Source organism: Eurosta solidaginis, chromosome 5, assembly GCF_040869045.1.
Source record: "Eurosta solidaginis isolate ZX-2024a chromosome 5, ASM4086904v1, whole genome shotgun sequence".
Classification (NCBI taxonomy): domain Eukaryota; kingdom Metazoa; phylum Arthropoda; class Insecta; order Diptera; family Tephritidae; genus Eurosta; species Eurosta solidaginis.
In genome coordinates this window covers 2,459,878-2,483,056 of record NC_090323.1, presented here as the reverse complement: position 1 = coordinate 2,483,056, position 23,179 = coordinate 2,459,878, and the positions used below count along the sequence as shown (strand labels likewise).

The following is a 23,179-nucleotide window of genomic DNA, read 5'->3' as shown; positions in this document are numbered from 1 at the left end:
ATATACCATTTTTGGAAAGTAAAGCTTCTGAAGTATCAAGCATGTATGAAAATTTTGCCTAATACGAATAGTCCAGAGCTCATTTCTTTTTTGACATAAGTATGTAACACTATGTGGGGATTGAAAAGGTTTTGGAATCAAGATAAGGGTATAAAATTAACACCTCAGAGGCTTTTTCGCTTTCAACTTTGGTTTAATATGTTCCATTTATCTAAGAGAGGTATCGGAGCGGCGTGGCTCACCGATTGGGATGTAAAAATAGTAGTGTTTCACACCTATACGACAGTTCACTGTAACAATAAAAATATACGTAGCAAAATACCAAGCCGGACCGTCGTTACTTTGTTTGCACAAATACCTGCAAAATGAATCAATGCGCACAAACGAACTACAGCCACCCTCGTAGTTAGTTTGAAACTGATCTTTACTTGTCATTTTGTTTTACGTAGGTTTGATAAACACATTTACGAAATACATTTTTTGCATATATGTGAAACAACTGATCTAAGTCCATATCCGAAGTAATAGCTAACTCGTCAAGGTTGCACTGACCGGTCGGTGAGGACGTCACATAGATTGAATCAAGAGCAGTTAATCACTGTCAAGGCTGAAGGTATATATAATATTGTAACGAATTTAGTGCAACTCCGCTTATTTACAACCTTCTGCTAACGTTCGAATCACTAAACTGTTGAATAAATAACTCCAATATTTGATAATGCAAAATTGTCTTTATTAGACTACTTTCAAAATAACACTTCTATTGCTCGACGGATAGCGTGCTTAATCAAAACTGATTGTCGTGCCTCTACTGTTGCTGCCCTTTTATACTGTCTGGCTTCCTCCTTGCATATTTCTAGGCTTTTCTATTCTAGAATTCACTAGTTAGTTATCAGCTATCAAATTACCCGCTATAACAACGTTTATAGCTTCTCATGTGCGCGTGTATATGTGAGTAATACTTGCACAAATTATTGCCTTCTTTTGTGAGCATCTCAGATAAGATATATGCATGTGTTTGTGCCTCTCTTCTCTGCTGCTCGTATGGACATATGGGTAGACATAATGATTGATTTGTTGATGTGCATACGAGTCACTGCTTAGTATCGGCTTAGAGATGATAGTACCCCTTAGTGTTGCTAGTATTCGTCACAATATGCACCATCTAGTCAGATGTATTTGGATTTGTTGATTTAATTCAGAGGAATTTCTTCGTTGAAATGCTTAACCCAATAAAGATGGAGTCGTGTTTTTTGATATTCCATTATGATAAAACGATGCCGAATGATGGCATAAAAGACACCATTTGAAAAGCTATCCATGCAAAGGAAGGTAGTCTTTGGTAATAACATCGAAGCTGTCAGATGAGTATCTTTTAGTTCCTACTGGTAAGGGATCCAAACCAAATACGGGCTTTAAATCATTATGTTGGCAACAAGGGTAGAAAGCAGGCCGAACTCCTAAACAAATATGGTTATAATTCAGCATATTGTGATTGAGAGCCCTATGTGGGCCAATTTTGTTCACATAAGGGCCAGTCAAGTCGGATTGTTCACACCGGTATGATTATGTTATTCTAAGAACTTTATTATGACTGAAACTTGAGCGCCATTTTAACGCGGGATTTCTTAAAAAATAGAATAGAACGAGTTTTTTTCTCAAAAAAAATGGAGAGGAAAGAGAACGAAAAATGACACTGAAGATGGCACAACGCCCAAAATGGGGTTCAAACAAAATTTGACAAGGGATGACAGAAAAGCGTGCTAAAATACATTAGCTGCCCTCTGTAGCTGTGAAGATTGAGGGGCATATCATATAGCACAAATCATAGGGACAAAATATTGCAACCTTAGACAACGTCTGAGCTTTTTCGTTTAAATAGCATTTTTTTCACTCAATATACTTCTTTGAGTCTTGAATTTAATTATATATTTATTATATTTTCCTGGCCTACCATATCTTAATTATATTTCTTTCCACTGACATTGGTAATAATTCGAGAACTTAAAGAAATATTTGGCGCGTTTATCTCCGAGGAGACAAAGGTGATCTTCTTCTTCAATATGCGTCGTGCCCTTTTAATTTTATCTACAAATTGGCGTGACGGGAGTTATAAGTTTTATGCCGACTCCGAACGGCAGCTCGAAGGCAGATGTAGTTTCACTGAGAAGCTGTTCATGGCAGAAAATACTCGGAATGTTTGCCGAAGTTCTGCCGAAGGGCGACCGCGCTTAGAAAAACGTTTTTTATTAAAAAAAATCTTTTTTACACTTTTGCCGTTGTTTTTATCCCTGAGCGTGAACCCAGGGCTTTAGGGTGTGGTAGGTGGAACACACTACCACGACACCACGCGGCAGCTACAGCTGTGGAGTAGAAGTTATATAAAACTTTGTCAACAAAGATTCTTCACATTTATTGTGCGTTCGACTTATTTCCTTACAGAAGAACATTTTCCGCTCACAGCTTCATCATCGGGTGCTCGGGAAGCGCTCATTCGTTAGTGCCTTTTATAAGCTTAGAAATTTTGAACTTGTTAGTCTGACTTAATTTCTTTAAAATGTGCTCTGTTAGTTGAACTTGTTTGAATGTTTGTTCCATAAATACCGAAACCCAAAAAAACAATGAACTAATTTTTATCTGCTTTTATTTTAGCTTTTCCATTAACTCGTTTCTTATATTTTACCATCACTTTTTTGTAGTAACAACGTCTCATCGTAGCCAATAGATGGTGCCAGAATATTGCATTGCTGATTCACACAGTGAAACATACATTTTTAATAAGGCATAATGCAAAGGGAAAAAGTGTCAAAATATTTAAGTTGGCATCACTTCTTTCTGCTGCTATCCTTCAAACGTCATGGCCTATTTTTTTTTTTTGTAAATAAACAGTGAAAATAATGCTCATCATGTTTTATAATAAAATGACATAAAACATAGAAGCGCATCATTTTGAATGAGGAAGAAATTTGATTAAATTTTGATGTTGAATAGAAACGCCAAAAATGAATGAATTATGCGGAGGAGCGAGGCAATGAAATAGGAATTCATAGCGCCAGAATATTACAAAAATAAATTTATTTTACACCAATCTATGTTAGCTGTCATTTCCAGCATCACCTCTAGCTCATACGCCAATTATAATAATACGAAGTGCAAAGCAAAGTTTGGGGTAGTGAGGTGTGTAATGAAGTAGTGGGTAAAGGAAGTGCCATCATATTTTTGAATTTATTTTTCTATTTCTAAATTTAAATAAAAATGCGAGAGAGTTTGATAAATAAATAAATAACAGTAAATAGGTGGTACTGTTACTTGACTTAAGCGAACAAAACCTAAAGGGCCTTTTACTGATACTTAGCATAGACTTGACTTGACTTGGCGTAAACTTGGCAGCTTAGCCACGATTATACTCCACTTAGCGCATACAATCTGACATCATTATCAGCGTTGAAATTCATTTTTAAATAAATGTCAATTTGTATGACAAAATGTCAAAATGAAACGGAAACAAACAAGTGGCATCTCAAAATGTAAACGTCACTTAGAACTTACATAGAAAATCAAAATTCAACAAACTTCTAAGTCAAGTTAAGTGTTGCCAAGTTTTGAGTAATCAGTAACATGCAATGTTCATTTAACAGAACTGTAAGTGACAGTTCTCAAGTCAAGTCAAGTCTATGCTAAGTATGAGTAATGGGCGCTTAAAAAGCTGACTACGCGTAACTCTGGCGTGCTTTTACATAATTTTTAATGGGCGGTGCGTAGTGAGCGGCGAGTGCGCTTGGCCGTCACACCTACACTTTCAGCGCCATAATCGCTCTTTTGTGGTTATTTTGGATGGTTGATGGGTTGGTTGGTAGTGTAAAAGTTTAGTTCGTAGGACATGCAACACAAACTTGCAACGGAAATTTCGATGCAGTCGTTGTTGCTAAAGTTTTTGTGTTTTCTATTTGTTGTTGTTGTTTGTTCTTAATATAGCATTACTAGCGCCACCGCGTATGTAGTAAATTACAAAGTTTTGCCATTTATACGCTCGCTATCTGCCGCTTTGCACACATCGTTTTTCAATGCTTTTAGCTACAACTTAGGTAAATATTTACCCAAATAGATTTTGCAAGTTTGTGTTTTTTTTTACTTTTTACTTTGCTATTTTGCTTCATTACAGTTTCGTGCACCCTTACGCCATTTATTTCTAATTAAAGAGCTTTTTGCGACTTTGTTGCGAAATTGTATGATAGCCATTTGCTATTATGCGGTCCACGTTAGGGTGTGCCTTAGCCTTAAACGTGCTTTACAAACAATTTTTTTTTAATGACACTAAGAAAATACGTGCTATAACGCCATAAAACTGAAAAAAGGTAAGCAAAATATTATAGTTTAGGAGTTATTGAAAAGCTTCAATATCAAGTTAGCGTATGAGCTCTAGAAAGTTATCGTAAGTGGAAAATAGCTTTTTTGACAACATTAAAAAAAGCAAGTAATCAGAAAGTCACAGAACCTTCTCATCAAACTTAGTTCTAATCCCAGGCTTTTTGCGCAAGGTAAACTTCACTTCTAGCATATAAGACGCACCTTAATAGAAATTAATCACGCTGTATACAGGCTAATTTGAGTACAAGTTTTTCTTTACAAAGACTAAACTTGGAGAATTCGCCTCGTTCGTTAGTTAGAAGTTGTTGTGACCAAAAAAGTAATATTTTTAGTCAAAATCAAAGACTAAAAGTAATCTGGGATCTTCGTTCTTTAGATCAACAAAATTTTCCATCTGTCGCGATAAAACGGATTTTATCTTATAATAATATTAAGATCAGCCATTTAAAGCATTGGAAGCCATATAAATTTGAAATGCGAATTTTATAATAAAAACTATATGGCTCGTTTGCACAAGGTTAGCACAGGATAGACCACCCTCTTTTTTCGTCGGCGCACCCTCGGAAAAATTTTTTAGTTCATATGTATATAAACAGTATTGCACTTTGGAGTAATTTCTGTTTCTTTTTTATGTTAATTAGTACATTTATCTTTTTACCACCTTGACTGCTGCTTTACACCTCTTTTGGCGGTTCTAAAATTATGTAGTCAAAATGATTAAAATGTAGCTTTGAATTTAAGTGAGTGATGAACATTTTTTAAAAATTTAAGTAATTATTACGTAACTCTGTTCGAAAAAATACGATTCGAAAACTATAAAATTCCATGCATCTTTTTCAAATCTGAAAGAAATTCCTTTCAAACCAAGTTGCATAATAAAGTCCCTGATGCATATGTGATATGGTATATAATATGAATTTGCGCTGATATAGGGCATTTTTGAGACCATTTCTTAAATAGGGCACTCTTCAACTATATTCTTTTAAAAAACTGTGTTTTTACACGAATAGCAGGTCTGGCAGACGTTGCGCTACCCAAACTTTGCTTTAGCTGTGCTTTTGTACTCTCCATTCCTCCTTATTCGTTTCCCAATCCTTTCTTGCAAACTCTATTTCACTATATTTTTTTCTCCCATTATCCTGAAACTAATGTAAGCCATTGCCCCTTTCTACCGCTCCCCATCATATATCTCACTCTCTCAAGCAAGCTTTAACTGTCTCCCATCCTTCTCCTTCTATTTGAAGAACTATAAATGGGAGTTTTTCGAATACATCGATCCTTGGCTCACATTCAGGGGAAAAAATAACCAAAATATAGACCGAGATAATAAGCTGCCTACGTACTTAATTATGTACTTATGGCGTTTTCTTTTCTCCAAATAATGTCGTTCTGTAGGCTCTTAGACGGTTAAGCGCCAATTGAGTAAGTAAGTAAGTAGGCTCTTTTCAGCTCCCTCGTAAGTTTGTGTGTTATTCACACTGGATAAAAAGGGGTACCAATACGCTAAGTGACCTAATTCAAAAGTTAGAATCCAAGTAATAGTGCAACACGAGGGTAACATTTTTTCCAGAAAATAGAAAGTTATTAGTTTCGTAGAAGACTCGCATTGTTCTGAAAATTTGTGAAGCTAAACATTTGGATTGTATGCGAGGTGCCAAGTGTTCTGACCTTTTTATTATTGCTGCGTTGTTGCAATATTTTATTTCTAACTTTCTTGCTCGCTATTTCATTTTACCCATATTTACTGACATAGTTTAGTTATTTATGGATTTTTCTTTTGTTGTTACTATTATTATTTGAAAATATAGAACAATTGAACAAAAGTCATACAATTTGTGCATACACATAGCTGCGTCTATGGTTGTAGTGGTTACCGCATAAATATTTATATTTTTTTGTATGTGGAACAAATCATCAACCACTAACTTAGTTGGAGTGTGGATAAGAGGAGTATGTGTGTGGCGGAGGAGGGCTATTGCGCATTTCACAGCCAAACTCCGACACCTGATATGACACAATTTTGACAAATATGCGGATTTTCCTTTGGCAGTATAACAAAAAAAAAAATATTCACAACAAATATAACGAGAGAACAGTAAACAATAAGTGTGGGCGTGTGAGTTTCGAGTTGGTTTTTGTGAAATATTTCGCTGCACTTGCTGATAAGAGAAGTATTTGGCAAATAAAAAACAACGAATTTCGAAAATGTGTTTTAATCCCAAAATATTTTAGCTTTTCATCAACACAATAAAAGCGGCTTTTGTTTCACGGAGGCGTTTTTTATTTTTTTTGTAATTCCATTTTATTTGGCTTTCAATGCGCTATGGATTATGAAATAGAAAAAAATTAGCTTTTGACTTTCGTAGTTATTCAAGCAGCACAAAAGCAAAGTTCTTGAAATTGTTAGCCTTGAAATATGCTATTTTAAATTTCAACTTTTGTTGTATAAGCTTTAAAGCGCTAGAGCAAAGGCTTTATGGAAAATCTTGTAGTTCGTATTTCCGCCTTAAAGTTGTGGAAGTAAAAAGATAATCGTGCTTCATAATTCCTTCCGGCTGTAAGAAAGTTGTTTGACAAAAATTTGTATATTTACGGGCGCAGCGAATTAAGGGAACGATGTTGCTGTTAATTTAAGCAAGATTCTTCAAAGTTCTCTTTCACAAAAAATTTTAAAATATGCATGCAGTTAATGTGAAAATTAAATGGATTTTGCTTCTCGAGTAAAATTTTAAATTAGTTGGATATGGAAGTGAACATAGGCAACGATGTATAGATTTAAGTTTACCTGACGGGAAGAGTTTCGAAATCTATTAAAAAACTTAGTTTGTACTTTAGGAAAAAGTTTTATATTATTTTCACACACACGGCTTATTGAATAATAAAGGCAGTTTTCTACATTAAGACGCTTATTGAGCTCAGTCTTCCATACAAGATTCGAATCTATAATTATTGCATTAGTGACTAACCGAATGCCTAATGAAATCAAACGCCCAATGCAACTCTGTTGGGAGCGTTCAGTTTCTTAGTTTTTGGTGTGTTCAGTGCTTAAAAATGTCATTTGTCAAAGTAATTGTCATTATCTGCCATATAGCATTGTCATTTTATTCGCTTGACATTTCATCCTTCATACTAATCGAGCAGCTACGTGTATGTGAAAGCAAAGAATTTACGATTTCATTAGAAGGTGAAATGAGATCATTAAGTTTCTGTGTGAAAACAGTATTAGATTTCTGTGTTATCATTTTGCTAGCTGTCTAACCGACTACGAACATAAAACATAATATCGATTGAGGAGAATGATCCTGATATAGCTCAGATAATCTGACTGAAACGATTCTCAAAGAGTTTAAAAAGCAATTCCGAAACCGTGCCGCATAAAAAAAATGTCGGAACGTTCGAATTAGTCACAAAAGGATAACATAATCAATACATACTTAATCCAAAGATAATCTTGAAATGATCCGTAGTTCGTTCCAAAATTGTTTTTAAATCGCCTCGATATGATCCCAAAAACTATTCCAAAATTTTACTTTAATTGTCGCGAAATGATCCAGAAATGACCCCAACAATTAAAGATTTCGAAATATTCGCAAAGCCATAACAAAAGCAATTCAAAATTAAACCAGAGATAATTCCAAAATAATTCATAGATTATCTAGAAAAAGTTCCAAAATGACTCCCATATAATGCCACAAACAAATCGAAAATCACCAGGAAATAATTACAAAATTATACAGAAATAGCGCTGAAACTTTCATGAAAATATCCAGCGAAAATTTTTAAATGGTCTGAAGATTGTCCGAAAATCATCCCGAAACTGTAGAGAAATTATTTCAAAATAATATTAAATGACCCGGCGATGATCTACAAGTGATCTCAAAATTGTTCAAGGGTGACCTAAAACAATACTGAAAATATTACAAAACACTCTCGAAATCAACCAGAATAGAACCATATTATCCATATTATCCTCGTACTCCCAAAATTGTCCCAAAAACAATGGCCGAAATTCATTAAATTCCTAACAAAGAAGCAGTGTGGTCTTAAAATGTTTCCGAAAGAGTCTCGAAGTGGGAATAAAGCGATCGGCTCTCACGCCTCTGGGAACAGTAACTTTAACATTTTTCATATTAATCGAAGCTTAGGCGATTTCGGAAAAGCGAACAGTGGCACGCATATTCCTTACATCATTCTATGAGGATTAAAAAAACTTAAAGTTTCTGCTCCCATTAAGATATGGCCCCCTTTATCCAAAGTATAAATCTAGTGATTGTTTTCTTGTCATGTGCTTTATTCGCTAATACAATCGACAACTTCTCGCAGTATAAACTACCCGTTGTGAACTGCTATCAATGCATATTAGACTCCCGTGTACATACTGGAAGTATTATACCCAGCATGAGTGAACACCCTAAAACACCTCTGATGTAGTATATATAATTCAATTACACAGATTGAAATCCCGCTCCAACCACAAATATAACAGCAATTTGACACTGTTTAAAACATTCCGCTTTGGCAAGCAGCAAGGCTGTGAGAATTATGGGCCTGCAACACAGACCCAAGCAACTTTCAGTTAAATCTTCAAAATAAGAAACTCAAACAACAGCGGAAACTACAAACAGACAACTTTCATGAAGTGCAAAGCTCTATGTTTTTGGTGGCAAACAAATTACGGTGAGTGTAAGAAGTAGCGCAAAGTAGTTCCAAGCGACGAAATAAGAATCAAACATAAACAGCAACACAGAATTCATTTCAATTACGACGGAAGCACTTGCAATGAACTCATTTGACATGTTCTGCTTTCAAATCTTTCTCCTTTTGGTGTCATGCAAAACTGCTTTCCATGCTAAAATCTCCCCCACGTACGCTTTTATCTATTTCCACAATGACTGCAGCTGGGGCTGAGCTGCAAAAAAAAAAATAACAATGAGGTTGTTACTATTTTTCCCAATGATTAAACAATAGTCTCGACAACAATAAGAGCTACAACAACAACTTCTTCATCATCAACACCAACAACTTGAACAATTACAGCAATGCCATTTTCTGCTGCCCCCAACGTCAACAGCGCATTAAATCAACATGGCGGAAGGATTAACCACAAAAAACCCTGAACTAAATACAACCAAAAGGCATCAACGCGTGGCATTGTTGTTGCAGTCTTTGCTGGTGAGGTGTGTTGTTAAACGAGTATAAACACGATACATTTGCTATGTCAGTGGTGCTCAAACTCATACCTTTTGAAGCCTGCTAGAAGTTCAAAAAGCACTTAAATCCAATGAGCAGAAAAATTCGTTCGAAATGGGTTACTTACGGACGTAGAGTTTCAGATAAAGAAACACCAATACGTTCCAACAGCTGTTCGAAGCGATCGAAGCCTGACTCGCATAGCGGAAGAGCTACAAAAAAACTTCGGTAAGTGTTTTATATGAGGGTGTCTGACAACCAAGGGCACGCTAATGTCAGATAACCAGATATAATGACCGGAGTGGATTATTAATTGGCGCTAACCCGCGTAAGCGATTTCGGCCGTTTCGTAGCAAGTCACGCCAGCCACCTCTGTTTCGCCATGTTGATGTTGTCGTTGTAGCGATAAGGTTGCTCCCCGAAGGCTTTGGGGAGTATTATCGATGTGATGGTCCTTTGCCGGGTACAGATCCGATACGCTCCAGTTACACAGCACCATTAAGGTGCTAGCCCGACCATCTCGGGAACACTTTATATGGCCACATTAAACCTTCAGGCCATCCATGAGGAGCTTGGGGTCGCCAGAGCCTTGTCTGTTAGTGAAACAGGATTCGCCGCGGATAGGTGAGGTTGACAATTGGATTTGGAGAAGCTATATATTGCGCTGGCAACCTGAAGGGTTGCGCTACACAGCCCCTTGAATCTGGTATTTTAGTCGCCTCTTACGACAGACATACCTACCGCGAGTATATTCTGACCTCCTAAACCGCTGGGTCTCTGTTTCGCGATAACTGACGTCAATCGGAAGCACCAAGGGAGGCAAAGTCTTCATCCATCTGCTTCTCCCAACTCAGTGGCGATATTCCCCTCCTTTACTTCCAAACTGCGGTGTTGATCGAAATATTTTCTGACCATCTCATCACAGTCTACACAGATGGTTTATATTGCATAGAGAAACTATGATTGGGCTCTTTTCAAAGTACCTACAGGCCAGTAAGTTTTACTGACTTCGCAGCTCTTATAGTGATTTACAGGTGGAAGGCTGTATTATAAAGAAAAAAGCTATGCTGCTTCAGTGTAATGATTTTTGTTTACCGTACGAGGGTGTCGATCTGCGCAGACCTTTTTAAGGCAATGTCACCCTCTACTGGGTTCACGGTGCTGATAGGATATCAGATAGCTCTGTATGAATACCACTGGGTTATCTTCTGTGGAAAATCGAGGAATACGCAATGAAGATAACGGTCTTGCCTTAGCCTAACCAAGAAGATTTTCAGATCTCAATGTCCTTTTGACCATGTAAGGAAAAGTAAGGGACAAGCATTGTTACCAAACTAAACCAATCTGGTGATGGCAGAAATTTTCGGGATTAGGAGATGTCTTAGAACGTAAGAAAGACGAGTCAGGTTTCCATAAGCACGGGGTTTCGACAGTTTCGCTACTACTTATGCTCAAAAGGGAAAGCAAGTGAGTTGCTAAGGAATAGTTATGAAGTATCTGGCTGGAATACTGTAGCCGCACATGGCGCTCACAGAGGGTTTTATAATAAACAAAATGTCCCCGACTGGAAGTGTTGAAAGTTTTCTCACACTTGAATAAATGTTTCCAATACCACTGAAAATTTAGTGCATTAAGTCCAACTATACCAGAGCAATATACGCGCTATCAGGATTAGGTTTACAAAGCTCTCTACTATTTTTTACTGCTGAAAAAAGCGAAAAAGATTTCCGAGAGCGTCATTTTTCGATAGAATTTTGAGAAGTCCCAAGTACGCATTCTCAACTAAATCGAGCTTAACCTCAATGGAAAAAGCTTCGCCCTTAAAAATCACTATTTACAAGTGTTGGGGAGTTTAATTTTGCGACCGAATGAGCTAGCGCTCGTTTTCAGCTGTTCACTGTCGCCCATGCACAACTTATGTCTTTCTATTTTAATAGTCTGGAAGCAATTCTTGTCATATGTTGTTTTTCTTGTTGTTTCGTCTTGTTAAAATCGTTGCAACCTACAACTAAATGCCGCATGCAAATGACACTGCTGCTGTACGAGTATTGAGAATGCCAAATACGTTTGTAGTAGTATGTGTGCGTTTTGCAAAATAGGCACATCTTGTTCCTTTTGGGGATGACGCTGGGCTTGCGCCGCTTAATCTCTGCGCGGCGTTGTTTAGTTGGATTTTACGGGTTTTAGGTCGGCTTTGAGAGCTCATTTCGCGGCGTTACTGAGCTTTGGAATGATTTATGTGAACATTTATTTTATTTTCAACGCAATGCATATTTTCATTTTATTGCAATGTGTTTTATTCTGTTAATCAGGGATTGAGCTAAATTCAAATAGATATGCACTACTATAATATTTCTGTCCGTTGAAGAGCAAGAAAATGGGTGATTCAAAAAAAAAAAAAAAAACGTTTATATTTAAAGAGTTATTTCATTACAAATGTCAGAAATAAGGATGTGGCTTAAAAAAGGCTTCTGTCCATACTTTGGATATTATAAATGCTTTTAGCACCGATCAAGAGAGCACAACATCACCGGCGGTGCCCCTCATGGATTAGTTCTTGGGCCAACACGATGCAATGCGATATATGATGGTGTGCTACAAATCGACCTTCCCGGAGGCACGCATGCTCTCGTCTACGAAGATGATACTGTCGTAGTAGCGGTGGCCAAGAAACTGGATATGATCCAAGAATCATACAATGACGCCGTGGGAAGAATGCAGGAATGGCTGATGATAATGGGGCTGGAGATGACCAGCAATAAGACAGAAGTGGTTTTGGTGAGCTCAAAGCGGACTGTGGATGAATTAGTCCTAATTATATGAAATTATCAAATAAATTCAAATCCTTTTTTGAAATAACTAGGAGTAGACATTGACTAAAAACAAGGTTTTAAGGAGCACCCCAGGCAGGTTTGAGAGAAATTTTCAAGAGCAAGTGGAGCCCAAATGCGAAAAAGGCCAATATCGGGGACCCAGGCAAAGCTATCCGTCAGCTTTTATCCGACGGATCTGAAATGACTCCTAAAAATAATAGTTTAAAAAAACAAAAAAAAAAACACGCTTTTATAGCTAACCGAACTAAAAAATAGAAAATAATTTTCAATTAAAAAGAGTTTATTTTAGTTTTTTTAAACTATTATTTATTTTAAATTTTTTAGTTCAAATAATTTTAAAAGTTTTAGTCGAGAGTGATGAAACCTCGAAACACCAGCGGTCCATAGATGAATCCAACCCACGGGACCGAAAAGGGCCAAGACGCAGGGAGGCTGGACGCGGTCTTTCGCCGAAATTGCCAAGGGTCGGCAGATAATTGGCATTATAGACGAGAGCAGCGAAGATGGCAGGATCCCGAAACAACAGTGGAAGTGTATCGAGGCCGCGCCCGCTACGGTGGCCGTTAAGGTTAAAAAAGACAACCCTGGTCCACCGCCATCTTACACCGATGCAGGGTAGTTCCAGGGCAATGTCAAGCTAATTGCCTGTGGCGACGCCATGTCGGTAAACCTCTACAGGGCCGCCGTCATGCTGATAGGGGTGGTATATCTGGGCGCGCGCCTCAAGGTAGTGGAGGCGCATGATATCCCCTCACGACCAAGGGCTAAAGCCTGGGTACCAGTGATGCCAACGGACCCAGCTGACATCCTGGAGCTGCTCCAGGAGTAAAACCCGCCACAGGTTTGGAAGTCAACCCGTATAAAACCGAGCTTGTCCTCTTACGAGGAGGTACAAAGTACCAAATCTTACACCGCCAAGAATTGGGGGTACGTTCTTAGCCTTGAGCGATCAAGTGAAGTATTTGGGAGTCATTTTGGATAGGAAGCTTTATGGAGTGACCATATAGTGGAGCGATCCAAGAAGGCAGCAGCAGAGCTGTTCACCTGCAAGAGGGCAATTGGCACCTCCTGGGGATTCTCCCCTAAGGTGACCTACTGGATTTACACAGCCATTGTGCGCCCGATTCTTCTTTATGGTGCCTTGGTCTGGTGGCCTGCACTAGCTAAAAGTACATATCTTAAAATGCTTCAAAAGGTGCAACGGAGTTCGGAGCTCTGCATTACCGGGGCTCTCGGCTCCACTCCAGATTCCGTTACATACATACATGGATACATAGATACATAGATAGATACAGGCCAAGCTAATAAAAAAATCGTGTTAAAAGGGCTCCAGTATGCTCTTTCGTAGATGTGCCATGCATCCACTTCTATCATTAATAAAGGAATGCGTTTTTCGCATTATGTGTAAGGTTTCAAATATATGGTCATTTGGGGTGGTCATAAGTTCAATTGGCCTTATGTCCGTTAACCTTATGTCACCCCACCATCACATTATTGCATTGTCCTCGAGCCTTGATACGTGTGCAAAGTTTCAATCAAACTTATGGCCATTCAAAGTAGTAATAAGGCCAATTGACCTTATGGCCGTTGACCTTATGTCACCATTCCATCACATTAATGCATTGTCATCGAGCCTTGATACGTGTGCAAAGTTTCAAATTAATCAGATTTCTAGAAACCGGTGAAAATTAAGCTCAAAGATTCCGTTACATACATAGATACAGCCCAAGCTAATAAAAGCGTGTTAAATATAGGTATATTCGCAGCCTATTATTACTGCTATACGAATAGCATGTACGACGACTCGACTTTTGTCTTATCTCAAAAAAATCTCAGTAGATCTACTGTCAAGTGAAATGGCCGATCTGTATGGCATTGGAGCCGGCCGACCATCTGAAAAGCCAAGAGAATAGCAATATCACGAACATTAGTTATTATTGGAAAATGCAAAGCACGTTTCATTGCCTTCGTTTTCACGACGAAAAACCCTCTGTACACAGCGTACTTGGAGAGGAGCCTTCCATTAGGATAAGTTTCTAATGGAAGGCTCCTCTCCAAGTACGCTGTGCTGGTACCTACATTGATGAACTACTGTGAGTAAAATGTCGTTTTTAGTAATGATGCGACTGTTGCATGCCGAAATGCGCACTTCAGGCCGCTTAAGCACAGGAGAAAATTTGTATCACAATATGTTCGTTGATCAGTCCCAAAAATGTAAATGTAAATCTTAAATATTTTTGCAAAAACATATGTAAAAGAAAAAAGCTTCAATTTTGGTTGACAAAAATACCTATTAAAAAAAACCTTGACCTTTTGTGACTCCGACTATCTTAGAAAACGGAGTTATTAGTAAACTTCCAAGTCCCCAGTTTTTAATAGGCTTAGGATCAAGGGCTATTTCTGTGTGGAGAAAAGACAGATATGATTCCTGGGATCGATATGAGAGTGTTTGAACTGAGAACTAAAGCTAGCAACTGTCAGGATTTCACAGCAAAATAAAGTAACACTTAAAGTAAAGAAACAACAATTATGATGTAATTATTAATTTTGTAAGCATTTCGTTCATAATTTATTTTCTCACTTGCATCAAAATTGCTTTTAATGCTATTTAGAACTTGTTTTAAAATTCTCTAAATTTTTGTTAGCTTAAAACTTTCCTTTGTAAAGTTGCCGGTTCTCTTTTTTTTATTATGAATTTAAAACTCAGCACTGTATCTTCCTAAAAGTTTCGCACTGTTAGAGTTCGTGGTATGAAAAGGATTTTAAAAGTCAATAACTGTCAATATAACTAACAACATCTAAATCTCATAAGATGCTTTGCTCGCTTGTCAAACGGGATTTACTTGTGAAATACGCATTTTGTGTAGCTCGACGCTCCCCCATAATAATTTTGTGATTTTTCATGCGTCTAAGTATCTAAGTGTGTAAGTAAGTTTGAATGGTTTATGTTTTGATTTTGTTTTGCAGAGTCAAAATAATGGCTCAGTAAACAAAATAAGCTTCCACTCACCTGGATCGATGTATTTTAGATTTCTCGCCAAATGTGTCAACTGTAACGGTATATAGCGCGTATCGGCGCGTGGTGTTATTTTCGGCGCTGGTGGTGATGTAGACGCTCCTGGTCCCAAAGGACAAAGAAAAGCACGCTGCAACTCCCAGCCTACTTCTGATATGATGCTGGCTTTACGAAAATATGGTGTCACTTCACGCAGAAATTTCACTAAAAAGATAAAGAAGCAGAGAAAAGATTTTAGGGTGAGGTTATTTATACGACAGCTGATTGAAGGCATACAAGTAAATATAAATTTAAGGTTGCTTAAAACGTTCAAAGGTGTTTCTAGTACAACAAAAGTGCTCTTAAATCGGAGCCAACTTTTTTTTAATGAATTCCATTAGGCAATCTGCAAACAGTAAAGTCTTTAGCGAAATTATTAATTCAGTATTGAATTTATACATGAGAATTCACATAAATATGAATGAACTTGCGACGCATATCAATCGATGTGATGTCGCGATACATTTCGATTGGCCGACAAAACATAAACAAGACCAATATTTTTGTATATTAGCGTGCGCCGACTGCGGTTGATATTTTCTAATCCATACCTGGGCATAAATAAAATTTTCTTAAACTTGAAACTTTTGAGCATTTAGCTATCAATTGGCTTTTAGTCAGGCAAATCTACAGTAACCCGACTATTATAAATGTATCTTTAGACTCTTTTTCAGCCTACAATGAACCAAATGACCCTTCCCAGACTTTATGCTGATATAGGCCAATAAACTGTTCAGCCTAAGATTCTTTGATGGTTACAGAAATGTAGTTAAAGTCGATCTCAAAAGTAAAAAATTGCGGAAACACCAGCATCGGTTCGTCACTTGCCTTAGGTGACTTAGATGAGGTCAGAACTTTGGACTAATAAATAGAATTTTGCGTTTGAAAATGGCACATCCTACTATGTGGTTTTTAACATATTTATATTCCATGGGCTTTAATGCAAATTCATGAACGTACATCGATCATCAGAGTGACATTTTTATCTGAAAAATTACGCATATATATTAAATATAGATTCAACATATGTTTGTACAACTCCTTTGATGTAAGTTTGTATGGATTAATTTTCAACATCCGGTTGCCCAACGAACAGCGTTACAAATTCACGCCCGATAGCGAGAAAAGATCAATATAAAATTTTTATAAATAATTTTTCATACGAACATAATGTGATAAGGTTAAAAAATGCGAGCACACAAGTGCCACAGAAAGGAAAGCAGCAGCGCCTGCGGTGATGAATGCCGACAGCAAATGAAGCAAGAATAATTCGTGAATGCCAAAAGCGGTGACGGAGTACTTAAGAATGGAAATTCAATTTAACGCTTTTTACTTGCACATAAAGAGGACATCGCACATTGCAGTAGGACAACTGACAAGCTTTACAAAATGATGAATGAGTTCAAAGTGGGCAGAAGGCGAGAGAAATTTTATTTAATTAATTTCGCATACCAATGTTGTTGTTGATGAATCGTCTTATTCGTAATTGGTATCATTGGGAGGATTATCTTTGAAAAAAGAAAGACACAGCGAAAATGATTGTCTAAGAAGAAGGGAAAAAAGAAGCAATTTTAAAGGTGGGTGGCTCGAAAATGCGTCCCTCCCAATCACCTTTGCAGCACTGAAAGTTGTACTCTGCTGTTCGAAATAATATCCATTCAGACAGCATCATTAATAACTGTACAACTACATACAAGAACTTTGTGAATGATAACATAATAGTGGAACAGAAAATGTATTTTCCAAACCCCAATAAACTTCTGAGATGGGAAACTCGATAATGATCGATATCCTGTCCTTTCCGACATAATGCATAACTATCATTTATATATATAGTTTTAGTAGCCTAGGCCAAGACCAATACTAAGACCAAGACTAAGGCCAAGACCAAGACCAAGACCAAGACCAAGACCAAGACCAAGAGCAAGACCAAGACCAAGACTAAGACCAAGACCAAGACCAAGACCAAGACCAAGACCAAGACCAAGACCAAGACCAAGACCAAAACCAAGACCAATACCAAGACCAAGACCAAGACTAAGACCAAGACCACGACCAAGACCAAGACCAAGACCAAGACCAATACCAAAACCAAAACCAAGACCAAGACCAAGACCAAGACCAAGACCAAGCCCAAGAGCAAGACCAAGATCAAGACCAAGACCAAGACCAAGACCAAGACCAAGACCAATACCAAGACCAAGACCAAGAATAAGACCAAGACCAAGATCAAGAATAAGACCAAGATCAAGACCAAGACCAATATCAAGACCAAGTCCAAGACCAAGACCAAAACCAAGACCAAGACCAAGACCAAGACCAAGACCAAGACCAAGACCAAGACTAAGACCAAGACCAAGACCAAGACCAAGACCAAGACCAAAACCAAGACCAAGACCAAGACCAAGACCAAGACTAAGACCAAGACCAAGACCAAGACCAGGACCAAGACTAAGACCAAGACCAAGACCAAGACCAAGACCAAGACCAAGACCAGGACCAAGACTAAGACCAAGACCAAGACCAAGACCAAGACCAAGACCAAGACCAAGACCAAGACCAAGACCAAGACCAAGACCAAGATCAAGACCAAGACCAAGAACAAGACCAAGACCAAAACCAAGACCAAGACCAAGACCAAGCCCAAGAGCAAGACCAAGATCAAGACCAAGACCAAGACCAAGACCAAGACCAAGACCAAGACCAAGACCAAGACCAATACCAAGACCAAGACCAAGACCAAGACCAAGACCGAGACCAAGATCAAGACCAAGACCAAGACCAAGACCAAGACCAAGACCAAGACCAACACCAAGACCAAGACCAAGACCAAGACCAAGACCAAGACCAAGACCAAGACCAAGACCAAGACCAAGACCAAGACCAAGACCAAGACCAAGACCAAGCCCAAGAGCAAGACCAAGATCAAGACAAAGACCAAGTCCAAGACCATGACCAAGACCAAGACCAAGATCAAAAACAAGACCAAAACCAAGACCAAGACCAAGACCAAGACCAAGAATAAGACCAAGAATAAGACCAAGACTAAGACCAAGATCCAGGGACAAGACTAATGGTAAACAAAGACCAAAACTAAGTCCAAGATCAGTAACATCAGTGATCTCGTAATATTTAAACAGTCGAACATCTTCTACTTCGGAAAAGTGCATCTGTATTGGAAATTTTTTAAGAATCCAATATAGGGCTTAATACTCATTTAATCGCCCCCTTCGCACTTTTGCACTTTGTTGTTGCACACATTTATTGCATCGTTTTGCTTGATTGTTATGAAGCTCTACGCATCCACATTGGTTTCTTTTCTCCTAAGCGCCTCATACAAGCAATATCATTATCAGCATCGTACTTCGTACTTATCATAATTGACATTGTCTCAGTAAACAATTTCTGCCACATCAGCTATCTAAAGTATCTACTTAAATTTAACAACTTGCAATATGCGCACATACACACACACACATGCACTCGATATCACGCATCAACAGGGAAGCCACGCAAATGACAATCACATCTTCATTCTTTTCGCTCGTTGGCGGTGCATAAAATTGTGTTGCATCCGCTGATTTTTTACTTTTGAAATCGACTTGCACTTCATTTCTTTGCTTCCGCAATTGTTGTCAGAGTCAATGCCGGTGGCAATGTGTAGTTGTTGTTACGCTTACAACAGGTAAACTCAAGTGTCTTTCTAACACAATTTACATTTCCCGCCACAAGCGCACTAGCACACACACACACATACAAAAAACATGCTAGCTTTAAATAAGGTGGTAGGTGCCAAGAATCAGAAAGCTCCAACAACAACAATAATAACAACGAGATGCTGCTCTAACTATAGCTACCAACACACACACAGAGCTTTCACAAATACTTACTGCTGAATGCATTGCTCCCTTGCTTGCCACGCCAGTTTTCTTGGTTGCTTGGCAAATTTACTAGGTGTCAAATGTTGCAAATCGATATCGCGTCAGAATGTTGCATTTGCACACAATTGCAAACTTCTGCGCAAACATAAACATACATACAGACAAAGGAAGTTGGTTTGCTAAATTAGTTGGCAACCAGCAAATCAGCAATAGCAACGGTATCGTCGCCATTTTGTCAGCATGCGCGCATCAAATTACTGCTAATATTGTTGCAACTGTACGTGCAAGTGCAATGCCAAAGAGGAATGTTGTGCTCCGGTTGTATAGGGAAATAATAACGGACGCTCAGTGCCACAACTCACATCCTACGCCCCGTACTGGTGAACTCCGTTAAGTTGTATGCTCAATTGCACTATGAATTAATATCGGTTTGTTGTAAAATGGTATTAGACAGAGTAAGTTGCTAGAAGGTGTGTTGGTTCTCTCCAAGTCTCAGCTGGTGTAGAACCAGGTGAAATGAAGTTCAGAGTGTCTATAAATATTCCTAGTTATACAATCAGCTTAACGCTTTATATTTGCGCACACCTTACGAGAGCTTATGCCACCTACAGACATTCCGTAGCAATGCGCCGCCCTGCACCTCCCGCTAGTCGTTTGTAGCATTTCGTGGTGGGTTAAAGCAGTTTTGTCGCTCCAAGTTTCAATCGCTTTTCGCATTTGCTTCTTTGCATTTCTGTGCACTTAAGCGATTTGTGGCTTATTAGCAGTGCTTCGATTACTCGCAACATTTTTAATGCCTCATTACGATAGCATTGTGCAAGCATTCCCGCTCCCCGCTAGGCTCAATAGCATCCATTGCGTTATTTACGCTGCACGCAAACGATATTAAGTTACAAATTACTGTGATTGTCTTTGTTTTTGCATTCGGTAGCTTTTGTTGTTGCTTTAGCTCGTTTTATTTGTTGCGGTCTGGTAGGTGTCATCAACGAATTCCATTAAGCGCTTTACCGTCGAGTTGTAATCGCTTTCTGAAGTAAGCGCTTTTTGTGCAAATGTAGCCACCAACAACAACAACGGAATGTAAGCTGGTAGGTTTTGAGTATGAATGAAGTCTCTCCTGCTGCAAATTGTGAACATGAATAAATATTTTATGAGTAATTTCGTAAAGCTGAGTACTTGGCGTCGGGCTGGATGAGCAACTGCCACATAGAAACCTCAGAACAGCAGCTGTCTCAAATATGCGTTTGGTCTGATTCTGTCACAATTCATAAACTTTTCTCGTTTTCCGTTGAATTCTGAAAGCAGGCTTCATGAAGTTGGGCTTTGCTCTAAGCGATACAGTCTCAAATTTCTTACAGATAAATGAATGCTCAACTTTTTCTTATAGAAAAAATGTTGGTAAATAACAGTTCATGGTGGGTAGTTAATGAGTTTCAAGGAATTGCTTAGCGCACCCACCTCAAGAGACTACCGGCAAAATTCATAGCTTCTCCAACCCAATTATCAACCTCGCATACCCGTGAGGAGGCCGTTTATTTAGCAGGCGAAGCTCTGACGACCCCAAGCTCTTTAGCTCTTTCAATTTGGCAGTGTAGGGTCGTTCCCCATATGGTGAAGCTAGCATTTTAATGGTGCTACTTTTCGGAGCGTCCCACTTGAATTATTTCGATACCGACTATTTAACTTTTACACTGATGAAGGCGTAGAGCTTCACCTCACTCAGGAAGATGTACTCGAGTCCATGAAGAGAAGGCGATGTATGACTGAGTTCTAAAGACATATCTGCCAACAAATTTTAAGCTTTTCAGATGACCCAACCCTTAATCGGTTTCCAAGATTCTAGATCTGTCTCGATTTTAATGCAACAATGTATAATGATACGTTCATCACGAGCCTCAATGCCAACTTTGACCAGCACTCTGAAAACTGTAAAGTGAAACATGGCACTGCGTTTAGGTTGAAGATGTAATGTTTACCTCGAGCGATTTGAGAAGCATCAAGTATGCTAGCATTAACCTTCACCGCAAATTAAATAGCTGTAATGAGCTAAAACTACGTCAGCATTGAGGCCATCTTCGTCATTTTTAAGTAGCGCTTAACCACTAAGCGATTTTAGCCGTTGTGTAACGTCAACTCTCCCTATTCGCGATAATTGACTCAAATAAAAAGTTCAAGGGTTTCCTCTACTCATCACACTCATTTCAGAGGAAGTCTATCCCACCCGTTTTGCTTCCAAAAACGCGTGCCTATAAAAATACTTTTCGGTTCGAGGCGTTCTCTCAATTTCATAACATGACATAGTCATATGGACATTTAGTTATTGTTCTTGTTGGGGCAGTGGACTTTATTCGTTGCACTTTACTCATGTCTGTATTGTATTATACAGCTTATCATTTAAACTCCTTCGATATATACAGTTATCATCAGATAGAGAGCCATAAATATTCCGTGAAACTTTTATCTCCAATACTCCCAGAGCCATTCCGTCTTTACTTTTCAATTTCCTACTTAAATTGTATGGCACTGGCTTGACATCGTTTTCACTGATAATGCTGGTTCCCAGAAAGGCGAATCTTTCTAAGTCTCATACTTGTTTGCCGTTTGAGCTGACATAATCTTTAAAATATGGCAATATAAATTTTCACTTGCTAACAGAAAACATTTTGTATATGGGGTATTCCATCCCATTTCGACCAATTTTGAACCTGACCCCTTTAGAATTGGCTGAAAGTTTTTCTTCTTTTTCTAGCTTACGAAAGACTTTTTTCAAAGTTTTTCATCCAACTCAAAAAAATTTATGAATTTAAAAAAAAAACACCGTTTTTGTTTTCAAAATGCTATAACTTTTTCAAAAATTGACCGTTTGGGATCATTTTTTTTTAAATATGGTTTTAAATGTACTTTTCGGAAAAAATACAAAAAAAATTTTAAAGTTTTTTTTTTTCAATTAAATAACAAAAAAAATTCTCGGCCCACTCCGGGATTAGTGGGGATGATTGCAGAATTGATTGAAGTTTTTTATGAGAAAAAAAAGGGCGAAACTCGAAAAATCTCGAAAAAAAAAACTTTAAAGTACATTTAAAAACAAATTTAAAAAAAAAAAGATCCCAAACGGTCAATTTTTGAAAAAGTTATAGCATTTTGAAAACAAAAACGGTGTTTTTTTTTTAATTCATAACTCTTTTTGAGTTGGATGAAAAAATTTGAAAAAATTCTGAAAAACGTCTTTCGTAAGCTAGAAAAAGAAGAAAAACTTTCAGCCAATTCTAAAGGGGTCGGGTTAAAAATTGGCCGAAATGGAATGGAATACCCCATATATTTTAAGTGTTTTCCTTTTCTTTTCAGCCCTGCTCTTTTTTGGCACTTGTTATGCCGTTGGCTTCCGCCAGTTGCAACAGCTGTTTTAATTCTACTCTTTAAGCATTCAGAAGTTACGTACATGCATATATTATACATGTATATCTATATTATATATTCATATATACACTTTAATGTAACTATTGGAGTTTCCCGCCATAAATTCAACGCGCAGTCGAAAGCCCTTACAAATACCACTCAATACTGCTCTTGAAGTATTGGTATTCACGTATACACTGCCACCATCACACATAGAGAAAAAGAGTTTCGAGCATGAACCCTGTAGGAATGTGGATAGATTTTTGCAACGCGACTCGTTAAGGTTTAATATCGGAGAAATACTTTTTGCATTGATTATAAAATAATGCTAACACATAAACTGTTCTAGTTTAAATAAGAAACTTTCGATTATCTCTCCATCCTTATCGAAGCGGATCAGCTATTCAGAGTACTTTTCTACATAATTATTGAGCTCTAACAGCAATTTTTGTATA

The 23,179-nt window shown here is 38.0% G+C and overlaps 1 protein-coding gene across 2 annotated transcripts in view; it reads right to left on the bottom strand.

Annotated features, from left to right (window-relative positions):
* Nucleotides 1-23,179, bottom strand: part of Syn1 (Syntrophin-like 1) — a 352,920-nt gene that overhangs the window by 25,957 nt on the left and 303,784 nt on the right. For both annotated transcript variants that reach the window (XM_067757556.1, XM_067757557.1), the window contains exon 5: nt 15,403-15,612. In XM_067757556.1, coding sequence (XP_067613657.1) covers nt 15,403-15,612 — 210 coding nt within the window. The remainder of the gene's footprint in view (nt 1-15,402; nt 15,613-23,179) is intronic.